This window comes from Coffea arabica, chromosome 8e, assembly GCF_036785885.1.
Source record: "Coffea arabica cultivar ET-39 chromosome 8e, Coffea Arabica ET-39 HiFi, whole genome shotgun sequence".
In the NCBI taxonomy this organism is placed as follows: Eukaryota; Viridiplantae; Streptophyta; class Magnoliopsida; order Gentianales; family Rubiaceae; genus Coffea; species Coffea arabica.
Window position 1 is genome coordinate 31,250,312 of NC_092324.1, and position 20,362 is coordinate 31,270,673.

Genomic DNA, 20,362 nt, shown 5'->3' on the forward strand with positions numbered 1-20,362 from the left:
CCTTTTGTCTTCTGAAGCATGTGCACCGAATTCCCTTGCATCTTATAGCTGGAAAGTGGTATGAACACAAGAGAATTGACTGAGTCAAATTGCAGAATTTCGGCTATAAAACGCGCCTACACAAAACGCGGTTACAAGTCACGTTTTGTGTACTCGCGTATTCACTTTGGCCTTACTTCATCTGCGATTTTCTCTATCATAAAGGCCGAACTAGCTTTTGTGCAAAACACAAAGGTTGTAGCCCTTTGAGTTAGCTTTCCAATGCTTCAAGAATCATCCAAATCGGAGCTTTGTAGCCTGAGATATGATCGAAATACTGTCACCTGTTCAAACCTCTGTTTTAACTTCCGACCACAGGGTGCAGCTTCTGTATTCCAGCTTTTTGTCCGTGAAGATGGCAGAACTGGATTTCGATGTCTTCATACAAATTGTAGATCTCTTTCTTAGCTTTAAAATGGTATAAAGATCACCTCAATCCAATGAGTGTAGCTCCAGATATGATCAAAATATTGAAGAGTGTCAAAACTGCCTTGAAGTGCAATTCTTCACTTGAACATTTTTCACTTCATTTTTCTTTTCACCACTTAAATTCATCACCAAATCTCTATTTTTCACCTCAATTGACCTCCTTTGGTGATTGATTCATTATTCCTGCATAAAAATGAAGTTTTTACTATTAAAATCAATAGAAATGCAATATTATCCACTTTTACCAAAAATATATAATTTTACCAAAAACCTCTTTATTTTATTTATAAAACTAAATAATCAACTCAAAATTAACTAATAAAATGCACTTAAAAATACGTAAAATAAACTCTTATCAAATACCCCCACACTTGAATCATTGCTTGTCCTCAAGCAATATAAAATTCCAACTATCAATGATCCAAAAATTGAAAATAAACATATGTAGTATTTCAACTCCATTTCCTTGAATCAAGGTAAATAACCCTTATGTGATCTTTCCATTAAGTTCAAGTACTCATAATATCAAGCAAAGAAGAGCCAAGTATACCATAATTTTACCAATTCAACTCAACTTCTTATTTTTATCCAATTTCGTAAGCAAGCAACTCCTATAGTCAATAAAGATGCTAACTAATCTCATGATCAACTTCTTATTTTTCTTAAAGAGGGATTTAATTTACTTTTTATTTATTTATTTATTTATTTATTTATTTTATATATTTTAAGGGTTAAATATTACTTAAGTTGTGAAAAATGCCTTTGACGCGAAGATCAACATTTTTAGATGCAGATCCCCGGTTACTCAACATTTCACATACTCAAGTTGCTTTGCATACTCTTAATTCAAGTACCTTTTTACGCGAATGTCGACATTTGTAGATGCCAACCCCCGGTTACTCGGTACGAGAATCATTGGAGTAGAATAACCATTTTTTTTATATATATATATATATATAATAAAATTCCCTCTAAGAGTAATCATGAGAAGAGTATGACACTTATTAACCATATTAATTTCTTATCTTATAAAATTAGATAAAAAGAAGAATTTTCATCAAATATACAAAATATAGGCATAATTTTCTCCACTTTACTAGATATACTTTCCTATAGATGTAAAAATTATAATCACATAAAAATCATTCCCAATTTTCATGAGAAAAGAAGTATCAAAACCGCATATATTTATTTCAAAAGGATAAGTGACAAAATTTTATTTATTTATTATAGTTAATAACATATATATGTATAAGGTTTTGGAAAAATTTTGACAGAATCTCCCCTTAAAAGTGGACTAAAACTCCCTGCCAGCAACCACAAGAAACACCATTTAAGCACAAGAATTATATCAAACACAACTAAAACCACAAGTATCACACATATTTCTCCCCCCACACTTAAATTACACATTGTCCTCAATGTGTAGGGAAGAAATGAAACAAAAGAAGAAAAGAAAAGAAAGAAGTACTCCCCAAGTCAATGGCTGAGATCCTTATCAGCCACTAATCACGAACCACTGTCAAAATACAAGTACCTACCACATAGAAAACAGAAAAATAAAATGAAGTTAAACATCTTAAGTTCCACAAGTTAAGATAATTAGGCAAGCAAGTTCATCAACTAAAGATAGCTTCTGCAGTGTGCCAAGTCAGTCATCCCCCTCGGCATCATCGTCATCCTCTGCATCACGATTGGGCGGTGGATGAATGCCCAAATGATCTTCAATTCGGCTTAGACGATTATGGAGTAAAAATGAAGATTTGTGAGTTGGGTAGAAGGAAAAAGGAAAAACGCGGCTGGAAAAATGGAAAAGTGAAGAAATGTTCTGGAAATCGCGTTTTTTAAAGCAGAAAAATGAACCAAAAACGCGCCTTCAACGCGCGTTTTTAAATCCGCGTTTTCTGCACAAATCTCGCAGAATTGAAAACGCGGTTACGTATGAAAACGCGACTTAAAGTCGCGTTTATCTGTGTCGCGTTTTCCAGTTTTGCTCAGGCGAGAAAACGCGACTTCCTCCAAAACGCGACTTCAAGTCGCGTTTTAAAGGCGCGTTTTCTGTTCTGCAGGCGCAGAATTGAAAACGCGATTCTGAGAAACGCGACTTATAGTCGCGTTTCCTTGGAAAACGCATTTTCTGCTTCGATTTTTAGCAGAATTTCAACTTTTGAAAAATTACAAAAGGTACCCCAATGACTCAAAATGCATCATAGATCATTTGTTTGCCAATTTTAATGACTGGAACAAATGTAAAACATTAAAAACATGCATTTTACCCCTTTATAATGAATCAAAAACACCTTTAACGCAAATCGAGAGGTTGAGTTGTTTGATCAAAGTTCGCCTTTTTTGTACTCAATTGGTCATCCTTGCCTTCAATTGCCAACCCTACATTACAAAAACAACAATTTAGCTAAAACATTGATTCAAACCACAAAATCACACCAAGTTAACAAATATAACCTAAATATTGGGTTGCCTCCCAATTAGCGCTTTTGTTTATAGTCGTTGGCTCGACTGAAAAAGTTGAATCACTTTAGAGCATTTAGAGAGAGATTTTCTTCCCATGGGTCGAAACTCCCGAACCAATCCACCATGTGGTGAACCATGCATTGATCTTCATAGTCGAATTTCCTCAAATGCCAAGGAGGAATATTAGACTTGTCATAGAGAGGCTCAACTTCACCTTGGAGTGGATTTTGCTTGTCTTTTCTGAATTGGCTCAACTTTTCACCATTTTCTTCATGGAATGGAGAATTTATTAAGCCAACTTCCATCCTTATCTTCTCCTCCTTTGTTCCTACACCATGAAAGTTAATACCAAGGACATTTATAAATTTAACTTCTTCGGTCCTTTCTTGGTTAACCTTTTCATCATATGGCATATTAGACACAAGAGCAGTAGGCTCTATATTCCCTTCTTTATTATCCAAATTGAATTCCAATTCCTCACCATTAACCCGTAATATAAGCTTACCTTTTTCTACATCAATTATAGTTCGTGCAGTGGCTAAAAACGGTCGTCCTAGAATAATTGGCATTCTCACATCTTCTTCAATATCTAAGACAACAAAATCCACAGGTATTATAGATTGTCTTACCTTTATGAGCACATTTTCCAAAATACCCATGGGATGTGTGATTGACCGATCCGCCAATTGCAATGTAATATTGGTAGCTTTTAGCTCTTGAAGTCCCAATCTCCGGGCAACCGATAACGGCATAAGTGACACACTTGCACCTAAATCACATAAAGCATTAGAAAAATGCAATTGACCAATAGTGCAAGGAATAGAAAAACTTCCCGGATCTTTCAATTTAGGAGGGAGTTTATTCTTAATCAATGCACTACACTCTTCCGTTAATGCTATCATCTCATTATCTACAATTTTCCTCTTCTTTGACATGATGTCTTTCAAGAAACGTGCATAAGAGGGAATCTGTGTTATAGCATCAATGAAAGGAATGTTAATGTGCAATTGTTTAAACATTTTGAAGAACTTTTCAAACTCCCGATCCTGTCCATCTTTCTTCAACCTGTGAGGAAAAGGTATCACATTAGAATTTAATTTGGGATGAAGTGCATCAATATCAATGATAACATGATCATTTTGACTTTCTTGCTCCCCTTCAATTGCTTGCTTCTTGTCTTTTTCACCACCTGAATTTTCAAAATCGAATCCCTCAACCGTTTTACCGCTTCTAAGAATGATTGCATTGACATGCTCTCTCGGATTCACTTCGGTTTTACTTGGTAATTCACCAGGGTTTCTATTGTTGATCACATTGGCAATTTGACCAATTTGAACCTCCACATTCCTGTACATTGTAGTGAGTTGATCCAGTCTCCCTTCTACTCGTTCAAATCTGTCCGAAGTCACCTTAGCAAGTTTTTCCACCGCGATCTCCCAACTTGGTTTAGTTTCAGCCTGTGGTTGCCTTGGTTGAAATCCCGGCGGATTGGTTGGCCTTTGTTGATTGCCTTGATCTTTCCATCCAAAGTTTGGATGATTTCTCCACCCCGGATTGTAAGTATTCGAGTAGGGATTATTTGGAGCATTTCGGTTGTAATTATTGACAAATTGTACCTGCTCAGAATCAACACACTCATTAATATCATGTTCACCTCCACAGAAAGAACAACAAGCTACGTGAGCATTAGATGAACTTGGGCTAACTCCACCTTGTCTACTCAATAACTTCATCACGTTATTCATTTGGGCACTCAACATATTGAGAGTGTCCATTTCGATCATACCTGCGTGACGTCTCGTATTACCTCTTTCATTGGCCCATTGGTAGTTATTTGCTGCCATTTCTTCTATCAAATTTTGAGCTTCTTGGGGTGATTTACCCATTAAAGCTCCACCTGCGGCTGCATCAATAATAGTTTTAGTGGAGAAAGATAAACCATTATAAAAGGTTTGTATAATCAGCCATTCGGGTAGTCCATGGTGTGGACATTTCCGTAACAAATCTCTAAACCTTTCCCATGCTTCATATAATGATTCTCCTTCCATTTGACTAAAACCAGTGATATCCATTCTTAGCTTAGCAGTCTTACCAGGTGGAAAATACTTATTCAAAAATGCCCTTGATAAATCATCCCATGTGGTAAAAGTGTTAGGAGCATGAGAGTGTAACCACATTTTTGCCTTATCTCTTAATGAAAATGGGAACAACCGTAACCTTATAGCATCATCACTAACTCCATTCATTTTAATTGTATCACATATTTCTAAGAATGTAGCTAAGTGTGAGTTAGGATCTTCTACAGCATTACCTCCAAATTGAGATTGTTGAACCATTTGGATAAGTGATGGCTTAATCTCAAAGTTGTTAGCATTTACCGTAGGCCTTGCTATGCTCGTTTGAGATCCTTGTGTTCCCGGTAGAGCAAAATCTCGTAGAACTCGCCTATTTGCTTCATTTTCAGCCATTTCTTCTTCAAATGGTAGTTCTATCAAAATTTTCTCTATCGGTTGCCAAATCTCTTGCTCCTCCTGCTGTTGTGTGTGCCTCCTTTGTCTACGTAGTGTCCTCTCAATTTCTGGATCGAAAGGTGCGACTTCTCGAGACTCCCGGTGCATACACTACAAACAGAAATAAGGGATATTATGCAACTTCAATGGTAAAAAAACTGATTACAATATAAGATTAAATATAATCTAAAAAAAATAAAGCTGTCTAAATTAATAAAGATGATTAGGCTCTAATATTGCCGCTCCCCGGCAACGGCGCCAAAAACTTGACGGGTTCTTTTTGTATCAATGCAAGTTTAATTCCGAATTTACACCCGTTGGACTGCAAGTATACAGGTCGCAATTGTAGTACGAGATGTGTATCGGGTCGATCCCACGAGGAGCAATTTAAAACAATTATTAGATACTAATTTACTCTATTATTTAGACTCACAATTAATTTGAGCAGAAACTTCAGATTTTAATTCAACTACAAAAATTCTTAAATAGATAAATGCAATATCTCAAGGGGAGTAGAATTCACTAAATATTAAGATCTAGGGATGTAGATTCCACTTATGACACAAAAGATCTAAAATGAATTAATTCAACACTTGTTACTGCTCTTGTTTAACCAAGGATTCATTTCCAGAAATACCAAAATCACATTCTCATGATAATAATGGGTTAAAACAGATTAGTTTGTCCTAATCTCTTGGTAAATACTAAATCTGTTCTTATTCACACATGAAATGCAGATTTCATCCACTTGAACGTATTTCTATTCTCATGAATATACAACTCAAGTTCTACTTGTGTCATTCCATTATTTTTACCATTTCTCAATGAATAAAAATAACTATAAACCTGCTATTGGTGATCAAGCAACAACAAGTAATCCAACATACACAAGTAGATAAGTTAATACAAGACATAACAAGAATGAATAACAATCACTTCATATCATTTGGCCATAAGTTTCATCTACTCCCTAGATAAAGAAAATTAGCTACTCATGAATGATAAAACACTCATAACTTCATTAATGTAAATCATCATGAATTACAAATACAAACAGAGTAAAGAAAGTCTTAGCCAAGATATGGTGAAGCCTTCCAAAAATCTCCTTTGTCTTGAACTTAGATGATTACAAGATGAAATCCCAATTGCCCCTTGCAAGTCCTAGGTAGAGAGAATATGTTTTTCTGTAAGAAACTAAGCTACGAATGGCTCTCAGATCTCTCCCCATATCTCTGCATAAAAAAAACACTCAAATGCTCCATTTTTCCAAGTCAAATTCTCTCCTTTGATTCCCAAATCTCCACTTTGTTAGCATAGTCAAAAACCAATATTTTTGATTTGAAAATAAGCCACTTTTCTTGCCCTTTTGTCTTCTGAAGCATGTGCACCGAATTCCCTTGCATCTTATAGCTGGAAAGTGGTATGAACACAAGAGAATTGACTGAGTCAAATTGCAGAATTTCGGCTATAAAACGCGCCTACACAAAACGCGGTTACAAGTCACGTTTTGTGTACTCGCGTATTCACTTTGGCCTTACTTCATCTGCGATTTTCTCTATCATAAAGGCCGAACTAGCTTTTGTGCAAAACACAAAGGTTGTAGCCCTTTGAGTTAGCTTTCCAATGCTTCAAGAATCATCCAAATCGGAGCTTTGTAGCCTGAGATATGATCGAAATACTGTCACCTGTTCAAACCTCTGTTTTAACTTCCGACCACAGGGTGCAGCTTCTGTATTCCAGCTTTTTGTCCGTGAAGATGGCAGAACTGGATTTCGATGTCTTCATACAAATTGTAGATCTCTTTCTTAGCTTTAAAATGGTATAAAGATCACCTCAATCCAATGAGTGTAGCTCCAGATATGATCAAAATATTGAAGAGTGTCAAAACTGCCTTGAAGTGCAATTCTTCACTTGAACATTTTTCACTTCATTTTTCTTTTCACCACTTAAATTCATCACCAAATCTCTATTTTTCACCTCAATTGACCTCCTTTGGTGATTGATTCATTATTCCTGCATAAAAATGAAGTTTTTACTATTAAAATCAATAGAAATGCAATATTATCCACTTTTACCAAAAATATATAATTTTACCAAAAACCTCTTTATTTTATTTATAAAACTAAATAATCAACTCAAAATTAACTAATAAAATGCACTTAAAAATACGTAAAATAAACTCTTATCAAATACCCCCACACTTGAATCATTGCTTGTCCTCAAGCAATATAAAATTCCAACTATCAATGATCCAAAAATTGAAAATAAACATATGTAGTATTTCAACTCCATTTCCTTGAATCAAGGTAAATAACCCTTATGTGATCTTTCCATTAAGTTCAAGTACTCATAATATCAAGCAAAGAAGAGCCAAGTATACCATAATTTTACCAATTCAACTCAACTTCTTATTTTTATCCAATTTCGTAAGCAAGCAACTCCTATAGTCAATAAAGATGCTAACTAATCTCATGATCAACTTCTTATTTTTCTTAAAGAGGGATTTAATTTACTTTTTATTTATTTATTTATTTATTTATTTATTTTATATATTTTAAGGGTTAAATATTACTTAAGTTGTGAAAAATGCCTTTGACGCGAAGATCAACATTTTTAGATGCAGATCCCCGGTTACTCAACATTTCACATACTCAAGTTGCTTTGCATACTCTTAATTCAAGTACCTTTTTACGCGAATGTCGACATTTGTAGATGCCAACCCCCGGTTACTCGGTACGAGAATCATTGGAGTAGAATAACCATTTTTTTTATATATATATATATATATAATAAAATTCCCTCTAAGAGTAATCATGAGAAGAGTATGACACTTATTAACCATATTAATTTCTTATCTTATAAAATTAGATAAAAAGAAGAATTTTCATCAAATATACAAAATATAGGCATAATTTTCTCCACTTTACTAGATATACTTTCCTATAGATGTAAAAATTATAATCACATAAAAATCATTCCCAATTTTCATGAGAAAAGAAGTATCAAAACCGCATATATTTATTTCAAAAGGATAAGTGACAAAATTTTATTTATTTATTATAGTTAATAACATATATATGTATAAGGTTTTGGAAAAATTTTGACAGAATCTCCCCTTAAAAGTGGACTAAAACTCCCTGCCAGCAACCACAAGAAACACCATTTAAGCACAAGAATTATATCAAACACAACTAAAACCACAAGTATCACACATATTTCTCCCCCCACACTTAAATTACACATTGTCCTCAATGTGTAGGGAAGAAATGAAACAAAAGAAGAAAAGAAAAGAAAGAAGTACTCCCCAAGTCAATGGCTGAGATCCTTATCAGCCACTAATCACGAACCACTGTCAAAATACAAGTACCTACCACATAGAAAACAGAAAAATAAAATGAAGTTAAACATCTTAAGTTCCACAAGTTAAGATAATTAGGCAAGCAAGTTCATCAACTAAAGATAGCTTCTGCAGTGTGCCAAGTCAGTCATCCCCCTCGGCATCATCGTCATCCTCTGCATCACGATTGGGCGGTGGATGAATGCCCAAATGATCTTCAATTCGGCTTAGACGATTATGGAGTAAAAATGAAGATTTGTGAGTTGGGTAGAAGGAAAAAGGAAAAACGCGGCTGGAAAAATGGAAAAGTGAAGAAATGTTCTGGAAATCGCGTTTTTTAAAGCAGAAAAATGAACCAAAAACGCGCCTTCAACGCGCGTTTTTAAATCCGCGTTTTCTGCACAAATCTCGCAGAATTGAAAACGCGGTTACGTATGAAAACGCGACTTAAAGTCGCGTTTATCTGTGTCGCGTTTTCCAGTTTTGCTCAGGCGAGAAAACGCGACTTCCTCCAAAACGCGACTTCAAGTCGCGTTTTAAAGGCGCGTTTTCTGTTCTGCAGGCGCAGAATTGAAAACGCGATTCTGAGAAACGCGACTTATAGTCGCGTTTCCTTGGAAAACGCATTTTCTGCTTCGATTTTTAGCAGAATTTCAACTTTTGAAAAATTACAAAAGGTACCCCAATGACTCAAAATGCATCATAGATCATTTGTTTGCCAATTTTAATGACTGGAACAAATGTAAAACATTAAAAACATGCATTTTACCCCTTTATAATGAATCAAAAACACCTTTAACGCAAATCGAGAGGTTGAGTTGTTTGATCAAAGTTCGCCTTTTTTGTACTCAATTGGTCATCCTTGCCTTCAATTGCCAACCCTACATTACAAAAACAACAATTTAGCTAAAACATTGATTCAAACCACAAAATCACACCAAGTTAACAAATATAACCTAAATATTGGGTTGCCTCCCAATTAGCGCTTTTGTTTATAGTCGTTGGCTCGACTGAAAAAGTTGAATCACTTTAGAGCATTTAGAGAGAGATTTTCTTCCCATGGGTCGAAACTCCCGAACCAATCCACCATGTGGTGAACCATGCATTGATCTTCATAGTCGAATTTCCTCAAATGCCAAGGAGGAATATTAGACTTGTCATAGAGAGGCTCAACTTCACCTTGGAGTGGATTTTGCTTGTCTTTTCTGAATTGGCTCAACTTTTCACCATTTTCTTCATGGAATGGAGAATTTATTAAGCCAACTTCCATCCTTATCTTCTCCTCCTTTGTTCCTACACCATGAAAGTTAATACCAAGGACATTTATAAATTTAACTTCTTCGGTCCTTTCTTGGTTAACCTTTTCATCATATGGCATATTAGACACAAGAGCAGTAGGCTCTATATTCCCTTCTTTATTATCCAAATTGAATTCCAATTCCTCACCATTAACCCGTAATATAAGCTTACCTTTTTCTACATCAATTATAGTTCGTGCAGTGGCTAAAAACGGTCGTCCTAGAATAATTGGCATTCTCACATCTTCTTCAATATCTAAGACAACAAAATCCACAGGTATTATAGATTGTCTTACCTTTATGAGCACATTTTCCAAAATACCCATGGGATGTGTGATTGACCGATCCGCCAATTGCAATGTAATATTGGTAGCTTTTAGCTCTTGAAGTCCCAATCTCCGGGCAACCGATAACGGCATAAGTGACACACTTGCACCTAAATCACATAAAGCATTAGAAAAATGCAATTGACCAATAGTGCAAGGAATAGAAAAACTTCCCGGATCTTTCAATTTAGGAGGGAGTTTATTCTTAATCAATGCACTACACTCTTCCGTTAATGCTATCATCTCATTATCTACAATTTTCCTCTTCTTTGACATGATGTCTTTCAAGAAACGTGCATAAGAGGGAATCTGTGTTATAGCATCAATGAAAGGAATGTTAATGTGCAATTGTTTAAACATTTTGAAGAACTTTTCAAACTCCCGATCCTGTCCATCTTTCTTCAACCTGTGAGGAAAAGGTATCACATTAGAATTTAATTTGGGATGAAGTGCATCAATATCAATGATAACATGATCATTTTGACTTTCTTGCTCCCCTTCAATTGCTTGCTTCTTGTCTTTTTCACCACCTGAATTTTCAAAATCGAATCCCTCAACCGTTTTACCGCTTCTAAGAATGATTGCATTGACATGCTCTCTCGGATTCACTTCGGTTTTACTTGGTAATTCACCAGGGTTTCTATTGTTGATCACATTGGCAATTTGACCAATTTGAACCTCCACATTCCTGTACATTGTAGTGAGTTGATCCAGTCTCCCTTCTACTCGTTCAAATCTGTCCGAAGTCACCTTAGCAAGTTTTTCCACCGCGATCTCCCAACTTGGTTTAGTTTCAGCCTGTGGTTGCCTTGGTTGAAATCCCGGCGGATTGGTTGGCCTTTGTTGATTGCCTTGATCTTTCCATCCAAAGTTTGGATGATTTCTCCACCCCGGATTGTAAGTATTCGAGTAGGGATTATTTGGAGCATTTCGGTTGTAATTATTGACAAATTGTACCTGCTCAGAATCAACACACTCATTAATATCATGTTCACCTCCACAGAAAGAACAACAAGCTACGTGAGCATTAGATGAACTTGGGCTAACTCCACCTTGTCTACTCAATAACTTCATCACGTTATTCATTTGGGCACTCAACATATTGAGAGTGTCCATTTCGATCATACCTGCGTGACGTCTCGTATTACCTCTTTCATTGGCCCATTGGTAGTTATTTGCTGCCATTTCTTCTATCAAATTTTGAGCTTCTTGGGGTGATTTACCCATTAAAGCTCCACCTGCGGCTGCATCAATAATAGTTTTAGTGGAGAAAGATAAACCATTATAAAAGGTTTGTATAATCAGCCATTCGGGTAGTCCATGGTGTGGACATTTCCGTAACAAATCTCTAAACCTTTCCCATGCTTCATATAATGATTCTCCTTCCATTTGACTAAAACCAGTGATATCCATTCTTAGCTTAGCAGTCTTACCAGGTGGAAAATACTTATTCAAAAATGCCCTTGATAAATCATCCCATGTGGTAAAAGTGTTAGGAGCATGAGAGTGTAACCACATTTTTGCCTTATCTCTTAATGAAAATGGGAACAACCGTAACCTTATAGCATCATCACTAACTCCATTCATTTTAATTGTATCACATATTTCTAAGAATGTAGCTAAGTGTGAGTTAGGATCTTCTACAGCATTACCTCCAAATTGAGATTGTTGAACCATTTGGATAAGTGATGGCTTAATCTCAAAGTTGTTAGCATTTACCGTAGGCCTTGCTATGCTCGTTTGAGATCCTTGTGTTCCCGGTAGAGCAAAATCTCGTAGAACTCGCCTATTTGCTTCATTTTCAGCCATTTCTTCTTCAAATGGTAGTTCTATCAAAATTTTCTCTATCGGTTGCCAAATCTCTTGCTCCTCCTGCTGTTGTGTGTGCCTCCTTTGTCTACGTAGTGTCCTCTCAATTTCTGGATCGAAAGGTGCGACTTCTCGAGACTCCCGGTGCATACACTACAAACAGAAATAAGGGATATTATGCAACTTCAATGGTAAAAAAACTGATTACAATATAAGATTAAATATAATCTAAAAAAAATAAAGCTGTCTAAATTAATAAAGATGATTAGGCTCTAATATTGCCGCTCCCCGGCAACGGCGCCAAAAACTTGACGGGTTCTTTTTGTATCAATGCAAGTTTAATTCCGAATTTACACCCGTTGGACTGCAAGTATACAGGTCGCAATTGTAGTACGAGATGTGTATCGGGTCGATCCCACGAGGAGCAATTTAAAACAATTATTAGATACTAATTTACTCTATTATTTAGACTCACAATTAATTTGAGCAGAAACTTCAGATTTTAATTCAACTACAAAAATTCTTAAATAGATAAATGCAATATCTCAAGGGGAGTAGAATTCACTAAATATTAAGATCTAGGGATGTAGATTCCACTTATGACACAAAAGATCTAAAATGAATTAATTCAACACTTGTTACTGCTCTTGTTTAACCAAGGATTCATTTCCAGAAATACCAAAATCACATTCTCATGATAATAATGGGTTAAAACAGATTAGTTTGTCCTAATCTCTTGGTAAATACTAAATCTGTTCTTATTCACACATGAAATGCAGATTTCATCCACTTGAACGTATTTCTATTCTCATGAATATACAACTCAAGTTCTACTTGTGTCATTCCATTATTTTTACCATTTCTCAATGAATAAAAATAACTATAAACCTGCTATTGGTGATCAAGCAACAACAAGTAATCCAACATACACAAGTAGATAAGTTAATACAAGACATAACAAGAATGAATAACAATCACTTCATATCATTTGGCCATAAGTTTCATCTACTCCCTAGATAAAGAAAATTAGCTACTCATGAATGATAAAACACTCATAACTTCATTAATGTAAATCATCATGAATTACAAATACAAACAGAGTAAAGAAAGTCTTAGCCAAGATATGGTGAAGCCTTCCAAAAATCTCCTTTGTCTTGAACTTAGATGATTACAAGATGAAATCCCAATTGCCCCTTGCAAGTCCTAGGTAGAGAGAATATGTTTTTCTGTAAGAAACTAAGCTACGAATGGCTCTCAGATCTCTCCCCATATCTCTGCATAAAAAAAACACTCAAATGCTCCATTTTTCCAAGTCAAATTCTCTCCTTTGATTCCCAAATCTCCACTTTGTTAGCATAGTCAAAAACCAATATTTTTGACTTGAAAATAAGCCACTTTTCTTGCCCTTTTGTCTTCTGAAGCATGTGCACCGAATTCCCTTGCATCTTATAGCTGGAAAGTGGTATGAACACAAGAGAATTGACTGAGTCAAATTGCAGAATTTCGGCTATAAAACGCGCCTACACAAAACGCGGTTACAAGTCACGTTTTGTGTACTCGCGTATTCACTTTGGCCTTACTTCATCTGCGATTTTCTCTATCATAAAGGCCGAAATAGCTTTTGTGCAAAACACAAAAGTTGTAGCCCTTTGAGTTAGCTTTCCAATGCTTCAAGAATCATCCAAATCGGAGCTTTGTAGCCTGAGATATGATCGAAATACTGTCACCTGTTCAAACCTCTGTTTTAACTTCCGACCACAGGGTGCAGCTTCTGTATTCCAGCTTTTTGTCCATGAAGATGGCAGAACTGGATTTCGATGTCTTCATACAAATTGTAGATCTCTTTCTTAGCTTTAAAATGGTATAAAGATCACCTCAATCCGATGAGTGTAGCTCCAGATATGATCAAAATATTGAAGAGTGTCAAAACTGCCTTGAAGTGCAATTCTTCACTTGAACATTTTTCACTTCATTTTTCTTTTCACCACTTAAATTCATCACCAAATCTCTATTTTTCACCTCAATTGACCTCCTTTGGTGATTGATTCATTATTCCTGCATAAAAATGAAGTTTTTACTATTAAAATCAATAGAAATGCAATATTATCCACTTTTACCAAAAATATATAATTTTACCAAAAACCTCTTTATTTTATTTATAAAACTAAATAATCAACTCAAAATTAACTAATAAAATGCACTTAAAAATACGTAAAATAAACTCTTATCATATATCAAATCAATTGTAACCAAGGAATAAGAATATATCACATTAGGGCAAGTGCGATAAAGTACACCCTTACCCGACCAAACCAATCAAATATCATCCAACCACATTGGTCAAGCATTTAAAACAAGTATCAGGTTCAATCAGGTATTTGGAAGCACTCACCAAAACTTAGTGCTTCTTAGGATCACGCTCAGGTGCAACTCCTTGTTTGGAATCCAAATCTGCGATAAAACATCATTTACGAGTTTGAAATCAACTAGGGTTCGAAACTTAGGAGTTTCGCTTAAAGAAAATCAAGTAACTGAAACTCATTTAGGAAGTATTCATGTTACTTATCAAACTCTAGAAAATTTATGCTCGCTCTTTTAATATTGATAACGAAGCGATTAAAACTTTGGAATTCGCATTTGGGTCTAAAAGATGAGGAAAATATATTTTTAGTGGTCGATACTTTCGCCTTTTAAAGGGTACGAGTTTTGGCCAAATTTCAGCTCATATACCTCTACTAACGGTAACTTGACTACCATAAACAATCCAAATTCACTTCGACTTCAAATCGTCGCTCAAGTTTCAAGTTTACTCGCTTATCCTTCGAGCGAAAAGTTGGGCAGCATGTCCTTTGTATTTATCCATTTTTCCATCCAAATACAATTTGGATTCACAAGCCAACAAACCTCCAATTCAACCACAAGTGATAACCAACAACATTCATCTATTCAAGACCTCAAAACCAACCAAACAAACCAAATAATAACTTATCACCAAGGACCAAAGTTGGAAACCAGTTTAAAGAAGAACTTATAAATGTTAGATTTGTCATCTTTCGGTGTTTTGGTCATAACTATAGTTAGGTATATCAGATTGAGGTAAATTTTATGGCGTTTTGAAGCTAAGACATAGACGTACATTTTCTATGAAGACATCAATATCCAATTCTCGTATTTTCAGGATAAAAAATGGACGGTCAGAAGCACACAAAAAACAAGAAATATTAGAAGTTTTTGTGCAGTCAGGAGTGCTCTGGCCAAATCATAAGTTAAAATGATCCAATTGATCTGGAATTTTGCAGGTAGAAAGTTAACTCAAATCCCTATAACTTTCATGTTTTGTTCAAAAGCTAATTCAGTCTAAAATATAGAGAAATTCACAGCCCAAATTGATTCCAAAAACAGGACAGAACCTACCAAATGTTGGAAATTCAACTTTTAACTCTACAAAGTCACAATCAAGCCCATAATCACTTCACAAGTTCCATTTCCAAGCTCAGTAACATCATTTACTAGTTAAACAACAATAATCAAAACTGAAAAATGCAAACCCTAGCTGAAAATTCCACTACACCATCAAAAACTAGAAAATCAACCATAGCAAACCAAGATTAAAAGCTTCTATACCAAACTTAGCAAGATTAAGCAAGAGAAAAGGAAGTCTGAGCCTTATACCTTCCAAAACTTGTTGCTAAGTGAAGAACCAACCACTTTCTCCCAAGATTTTCACCACTCCTAGCTTCCTAAGCACCAAGAGGTAAGTTTAATCGGTTTGATTTGTGTGATTTCAACTCAACAAGAAAGAATCAAGATTGGAGTTGAAGTTGTTTTTCTCTCTTTTTCTTTCTTTCTTGCTCATGGCCACATGAAGAAATGAGGAAGACAAGGAGCCAAAATGGAAGATAAGAAGAAAGAAGTTGTTTTGGTCAACCATCCCTAACTTTCCAACACTTGGCACCATAAGATGTTTTCTTATTTTTTTCTTTTCTTTCCTTTTTTTTAGCCCAAAATTTCGGCTGCTTTGGAGGATATTTTAGGGGTGATTAGCTGAAATAAAAGTAAGGAGATTAAGGTAATAAAGTAGTGTTCAAGTGGTGTACTCAATCGGTAGCAAACGGTGCACGTCGGTTCAAGCCGATTTTCCTTAACTCTCGCATACTTGTGTTTTAACTTATGATTCACTAACTTATTAATAACACTTCTAATCACACACTTCCTCTTATATAAAACTCACTATTAACCACCAAATTTAGTACACATACCTTACCAATTGATCACACTATCAAAATATGCAAAAACCCTATTTTACCCTAACTATAAAATTAAGAGTAAAACTCTTAATTCTATTCTTTATTACAACTATTGAGAAAGTAAATGAGTAGTAAAGCTATTATAAAATAATTTATTCAAAATAAAAAAGAATTTTTAAGAAAATATGAAGAATTTTGCAAGTCCTTATATTAAGCCAATCTCTAAGATTCAACTTCTGCAGAGGAACATAAAGTATGATATTTGGAATAACCTTCACTTATCAATTATTTTGAGCTTTATCAAAAGAAAATTTCCACTAAATTAAAGTCTACTTTGTCACAAGTCCTTTAGGTAGTTAATGATGCCTCTTATATTGGGAACTTTATAATTCTTGTCTTTTCTACAGGCACTATGTTGGGTAGGATTTGGATCCCTTAAGTCCGATCAGCTTCAGACTTGACACTGCTTTAAAGCAAATATGAACCAGGAAGGTAAAAGTTAATGCTTCTCACAATTTTCTTTCCAATTTGTTATTTATATCTTATAGAAATTCAATTTCATATTCAATCATATTAGTTGTACATGCATAAACAAGCAGTGTTCTTCAATCATATTAGTGTTCTTGCTGTTCTATTTCAACTGACATGCACGAGTAATGCTAACATATTTGCCCACCATTAGGATATAAGGTGACAATTTTTGCATTTTACACTTTGTTATAAAGGAAATTATTGCGGGAGCAAAAACTTGTTAGCAAAGTATACATTAAGTGACTTACTTTATTGCATCTTTAAGTGCATTCTTTTCTTATTTTTACTATTTCAATTATCACCATATGTGAAAAGAAAGTAAATTATTTGTTCATTATTTGCAGCTACAGTTTGAGCTCAAGGAAAATGAGAAGATAGTCACGGAGTGCTTGCACTTAGGATGCATTTGATAAAACTGAAATCTAAAACTGAAGTCTAAAATTTGAAATCTGAAGTTTGAATCCATTAAATTATTGAATTGTTAAATATTAAATCTAATATATTTGAATGTATATCACATTTATTGATAAATGAATAGCTTATCACTTAATTTTGAGAGCAAGTTTTGTCTAGCAAATTCAGTGCCACTTAATTAATTCAGATGTTCAATTTTTGGTTATCAAACGGTCTGAATATGTTAAAATCTATATCCATTAAGTTTAAGTGCTGAATTGGGTTATCAAACAGGGCCTTAATTAACAAATCATTTATCTTCTACTATCTAAGCCATTGTTTGAATTGGTGCCTATTTCTTCCCTAACAATTGGGTACAATCTTGTTTTGAATGGGTAATTTTGGATGAGTAATTTTGAAAATAATCTTAATTAGAAAACTATGGTAGTTTGTTATTTCACATATGTAGCTAATGTTGTTGTACCAATACTTGGCATAAAAAAGGATAATTTGGATTTTTTAAAACAATTTAAGTAAATTTTCAAAGTTGACTTGTCTATTTATTATCACCAAAGTTAGTACCGAGTCCATTAAAAGCCCATGAGTAACATGTACGCTTATGGTAAAAGTTATATGTTGGGATGTTCTCTTGGCTATTAGGTTATAGTAGTATTATCCTAAATGTGTTGAATGTTGGCATGTTCTTAATTGCATTGTGTAAGATTTAAAAAGGAACCTGATTTTGACACTCATTTCAACTCCCAAATATATGTAAGATGGTATTGAACAAGGCTCCTACTCTGTTTTTCTTTATTGTTTTATATATGAAAAACAGTTTAGAGGTCATTCTTAGACCGGTAAAACTTGAATAATATATTATTCAGTAAGGTATATTGTAACGGCCCCACCTCCCCCTAGGGCGAATCCTAGGGTTTAGCGAGTCGCCTGCCCAACTTTCACCAGGACTCACTCACTCGTATCTCACGCATACATTCATAGATAATAAATAACATTGCAATTCAAACTTATAACATACATCGATGCACAAATCAAGATACAAAACTTCTATACACCCAAAATATTTCAAAGTATATACAATCCAAGTACAAATCATCCTAATCGAGTGATAGCGCGAGTACAATTCAAAAGTCAAAACATCTAGACTACGCTAGTCTGTACAAGTCTCACGCCTCGCTCGTACCCCCTGTAAGGAAAACAAATGGCGTGGAATGAACTAAAAGCCCAATGAGGTTCCAAATAGCAAGCTAACCATTATGTAAAAGTACAAGTATCAACGTAGCAAAGTGCGAGCATAACAAGTTCATAAAAGTGAACAATACACTTCAAGCAGCCAATTTCAAAATGAACGAGTGAAAAATTCTTTTTCTAAAAGACACAATAACACTACGAATAACAATCAAAGTATAAGGATACAAATGGCTCTCAGGCGCCAAATTCCCGTTGCTTCACCAGAGCTTGATCAAGTATTAGTTGACACTCCGTCAACTTTCACGTAAAGTAACCAATCCAGTAGTACTTCGCTTAACTCCAATCTGTCCACCTTTTAACTCTCTTGCCGGGTCCGAACACCAACTAAATACTGGTGGTAATACTCGAGTATACCGATTAATTGAGGAGATAACACTCCGCTCGACATCACTAACTACCTATGGTTCGTTATCTAATCGATCAAACCCTTGCTGGCTCGACTTGATTAACTAGTCAGTGGGGTTTGGATCCCCAAGAATTCGATGAGATAACCTCTCCAATCTACTGAATCAAGATAAAAGTACGGAGACGGGAATGAGAGGTACCTCCCAGTCGGATCGAATGTGGTACATACTGCCGCTCAGTACTTACAAGTCAAGCACACGTATATCAAGTCAATTGCAATAATAAACGAGTACATATCACATTAGGGCAAGTGCGATAAAGTACACCCTTATCCGATCATACCAATCACATATCATTCGATCACATTATTCAAGTAGTGAAACCAAATTTCAAATTCAATCAGGTATTTGGAAGCACTCACCAAAAGTCTAGTGCCTCTCAAAAATCACGTTCCGGTCCAACTCCTTGGTTGGAGTCCAAATCTACGATAAAATATCATTTACGAATGTAAACCTTTCAAGAGTTCGAAACATAGGAGTTTCGCTTCAAGAAAATTAAGTAAATGCAACTCGTTATGTAGTATTCAAGATACTTATCAAATCTCGAAAAATTCATGCTCGCTCGTTTAGTTTCGGTAAAGAAGCGGTTGAAACTTTAAAACTCCCGTTGGAGTTGAAAGAACAAGGAAAACATATTTCAAATAGTCGTTATTTCCATTTTCTCAAGGGTACAAGTTCGGTCAAGTTTTAACTTATATACCTCGATAAAAGAAGACGCAAATATCCTAGATGGTTCACGTGGTATTCGCTCTCAACCCTTACTCAAGTCGCAAGTATATCTACCTAGTTTTCGAGTGTAAATTTGGGTAGCACACCCTTTGTATTTACCTATTTTCCAACCCTTTATGACTTCATTCTTTTCCTCAATCAGTCCCAAAGTCACACACAAAATAATCTCATTTCAATAGCCGTTCAATAGGCTCAAAGTCATACAAGTACAAAATCAAACTAGGAAAGTGTTCGGAAATGAAATTTAAGTCATAAATCAAAAGATATATTTGACGTCGCTTAGCGGAACAGACACAACCGAAGATACATTTATCGATTGAGGTGTAATTTATACCGTTTTGAAGTTAAGACAAAGGCCTACAACTTTGATGAAGACCACTCAGTCCAGTTCGTAGTGTATCCAGGTCAAAATTTCAAATTACAAAACCAGAATCTCACATTCGGGCTAGTTAACTGCACTATGCGTAAATGACAATAACTCAGGCTACCGAAGTCCGATTAAGGTGATTTCAGGCCCGTTGGAAAGCTAATACATAGTACTACAACTTCTATGTTTTGGCCAAAGGCTA

The 20,362-nt window shown here is 35.1% G+C and overlaps 2 protein-coding genes and 2 non-coding genes across 4 annotated transcripts; 2 read left to right on the forward strand and 2 right to left on the reverse strand.

Annotated features, from left to right (window-relative positions):
• Nucleotides 1–2,999: 2,999 nt before the first annotated feature.
• On the reverse strand, nucleotides 3,000–4,715 carry LOC140012723 (uncharacterized). Its single transcript, XM_072061012.1, has 2 exons — nucleotides 3,290–4,715; nucleotides 3,000–3,208 (listed from the first exon to the last, which is right to left on the reverse strand). Exons 1-2 carry the CDS (start codon nucleotides 4,713–4,715, stop codon nucleotides 3,000–3,002), a joined length of 1,635 nt encoding a protein of 544 aa, XP_071917113.1.
• A 199-nt stretch (nucleotides 4,716–4,914) lies between these two features.
• On the forward strand, nucleotides 4,915–5,021 carry LOC140013154 (small nucleolar RNA R71). Its single transcript, XR_011820223.1, has one exon. It is a non-coding gene; the product is annotated as a small nucleolar RNA R71 (small nucleolar RNA).
• Nucleotides 5,022–9,811: 4,790 nt separating this feature from the next.
• On the reverse strand, nucleotides 9,812–11,527 carry LOC140012724 (uncharacterized). The gene is made up of 2 exons (XM_072061013.1): nucleotides 10,102–11,527; nucleotides 9,812–10,020 (listed from the first exon to the last, which is right to left on the reverse strand). Exons 1-2 carry the CDS (start codon nucleotides 11,525–11,527, stop codon nucleotides 9,812–9,814), a joined length of 1,635 nt encoding a protein of 544 aa, XP_071917114.1.
• A 199-nt stretch (nucleotides 11,528–11,726) lies between these two features.
• LOC140013155 (small nucleolar RNA R71) lies at nucleotides 11,727–11,833 on the forward strand. The gene has a single exon (XR_011820224.1). It is a non-coding gene; the product is annotated as a small nucleolar RNA R71 (small nucleolar RNA).
• The last annotated feature ends 8,529 nt before the right edge of the window (nucleotides 11,834–20,362 follow it).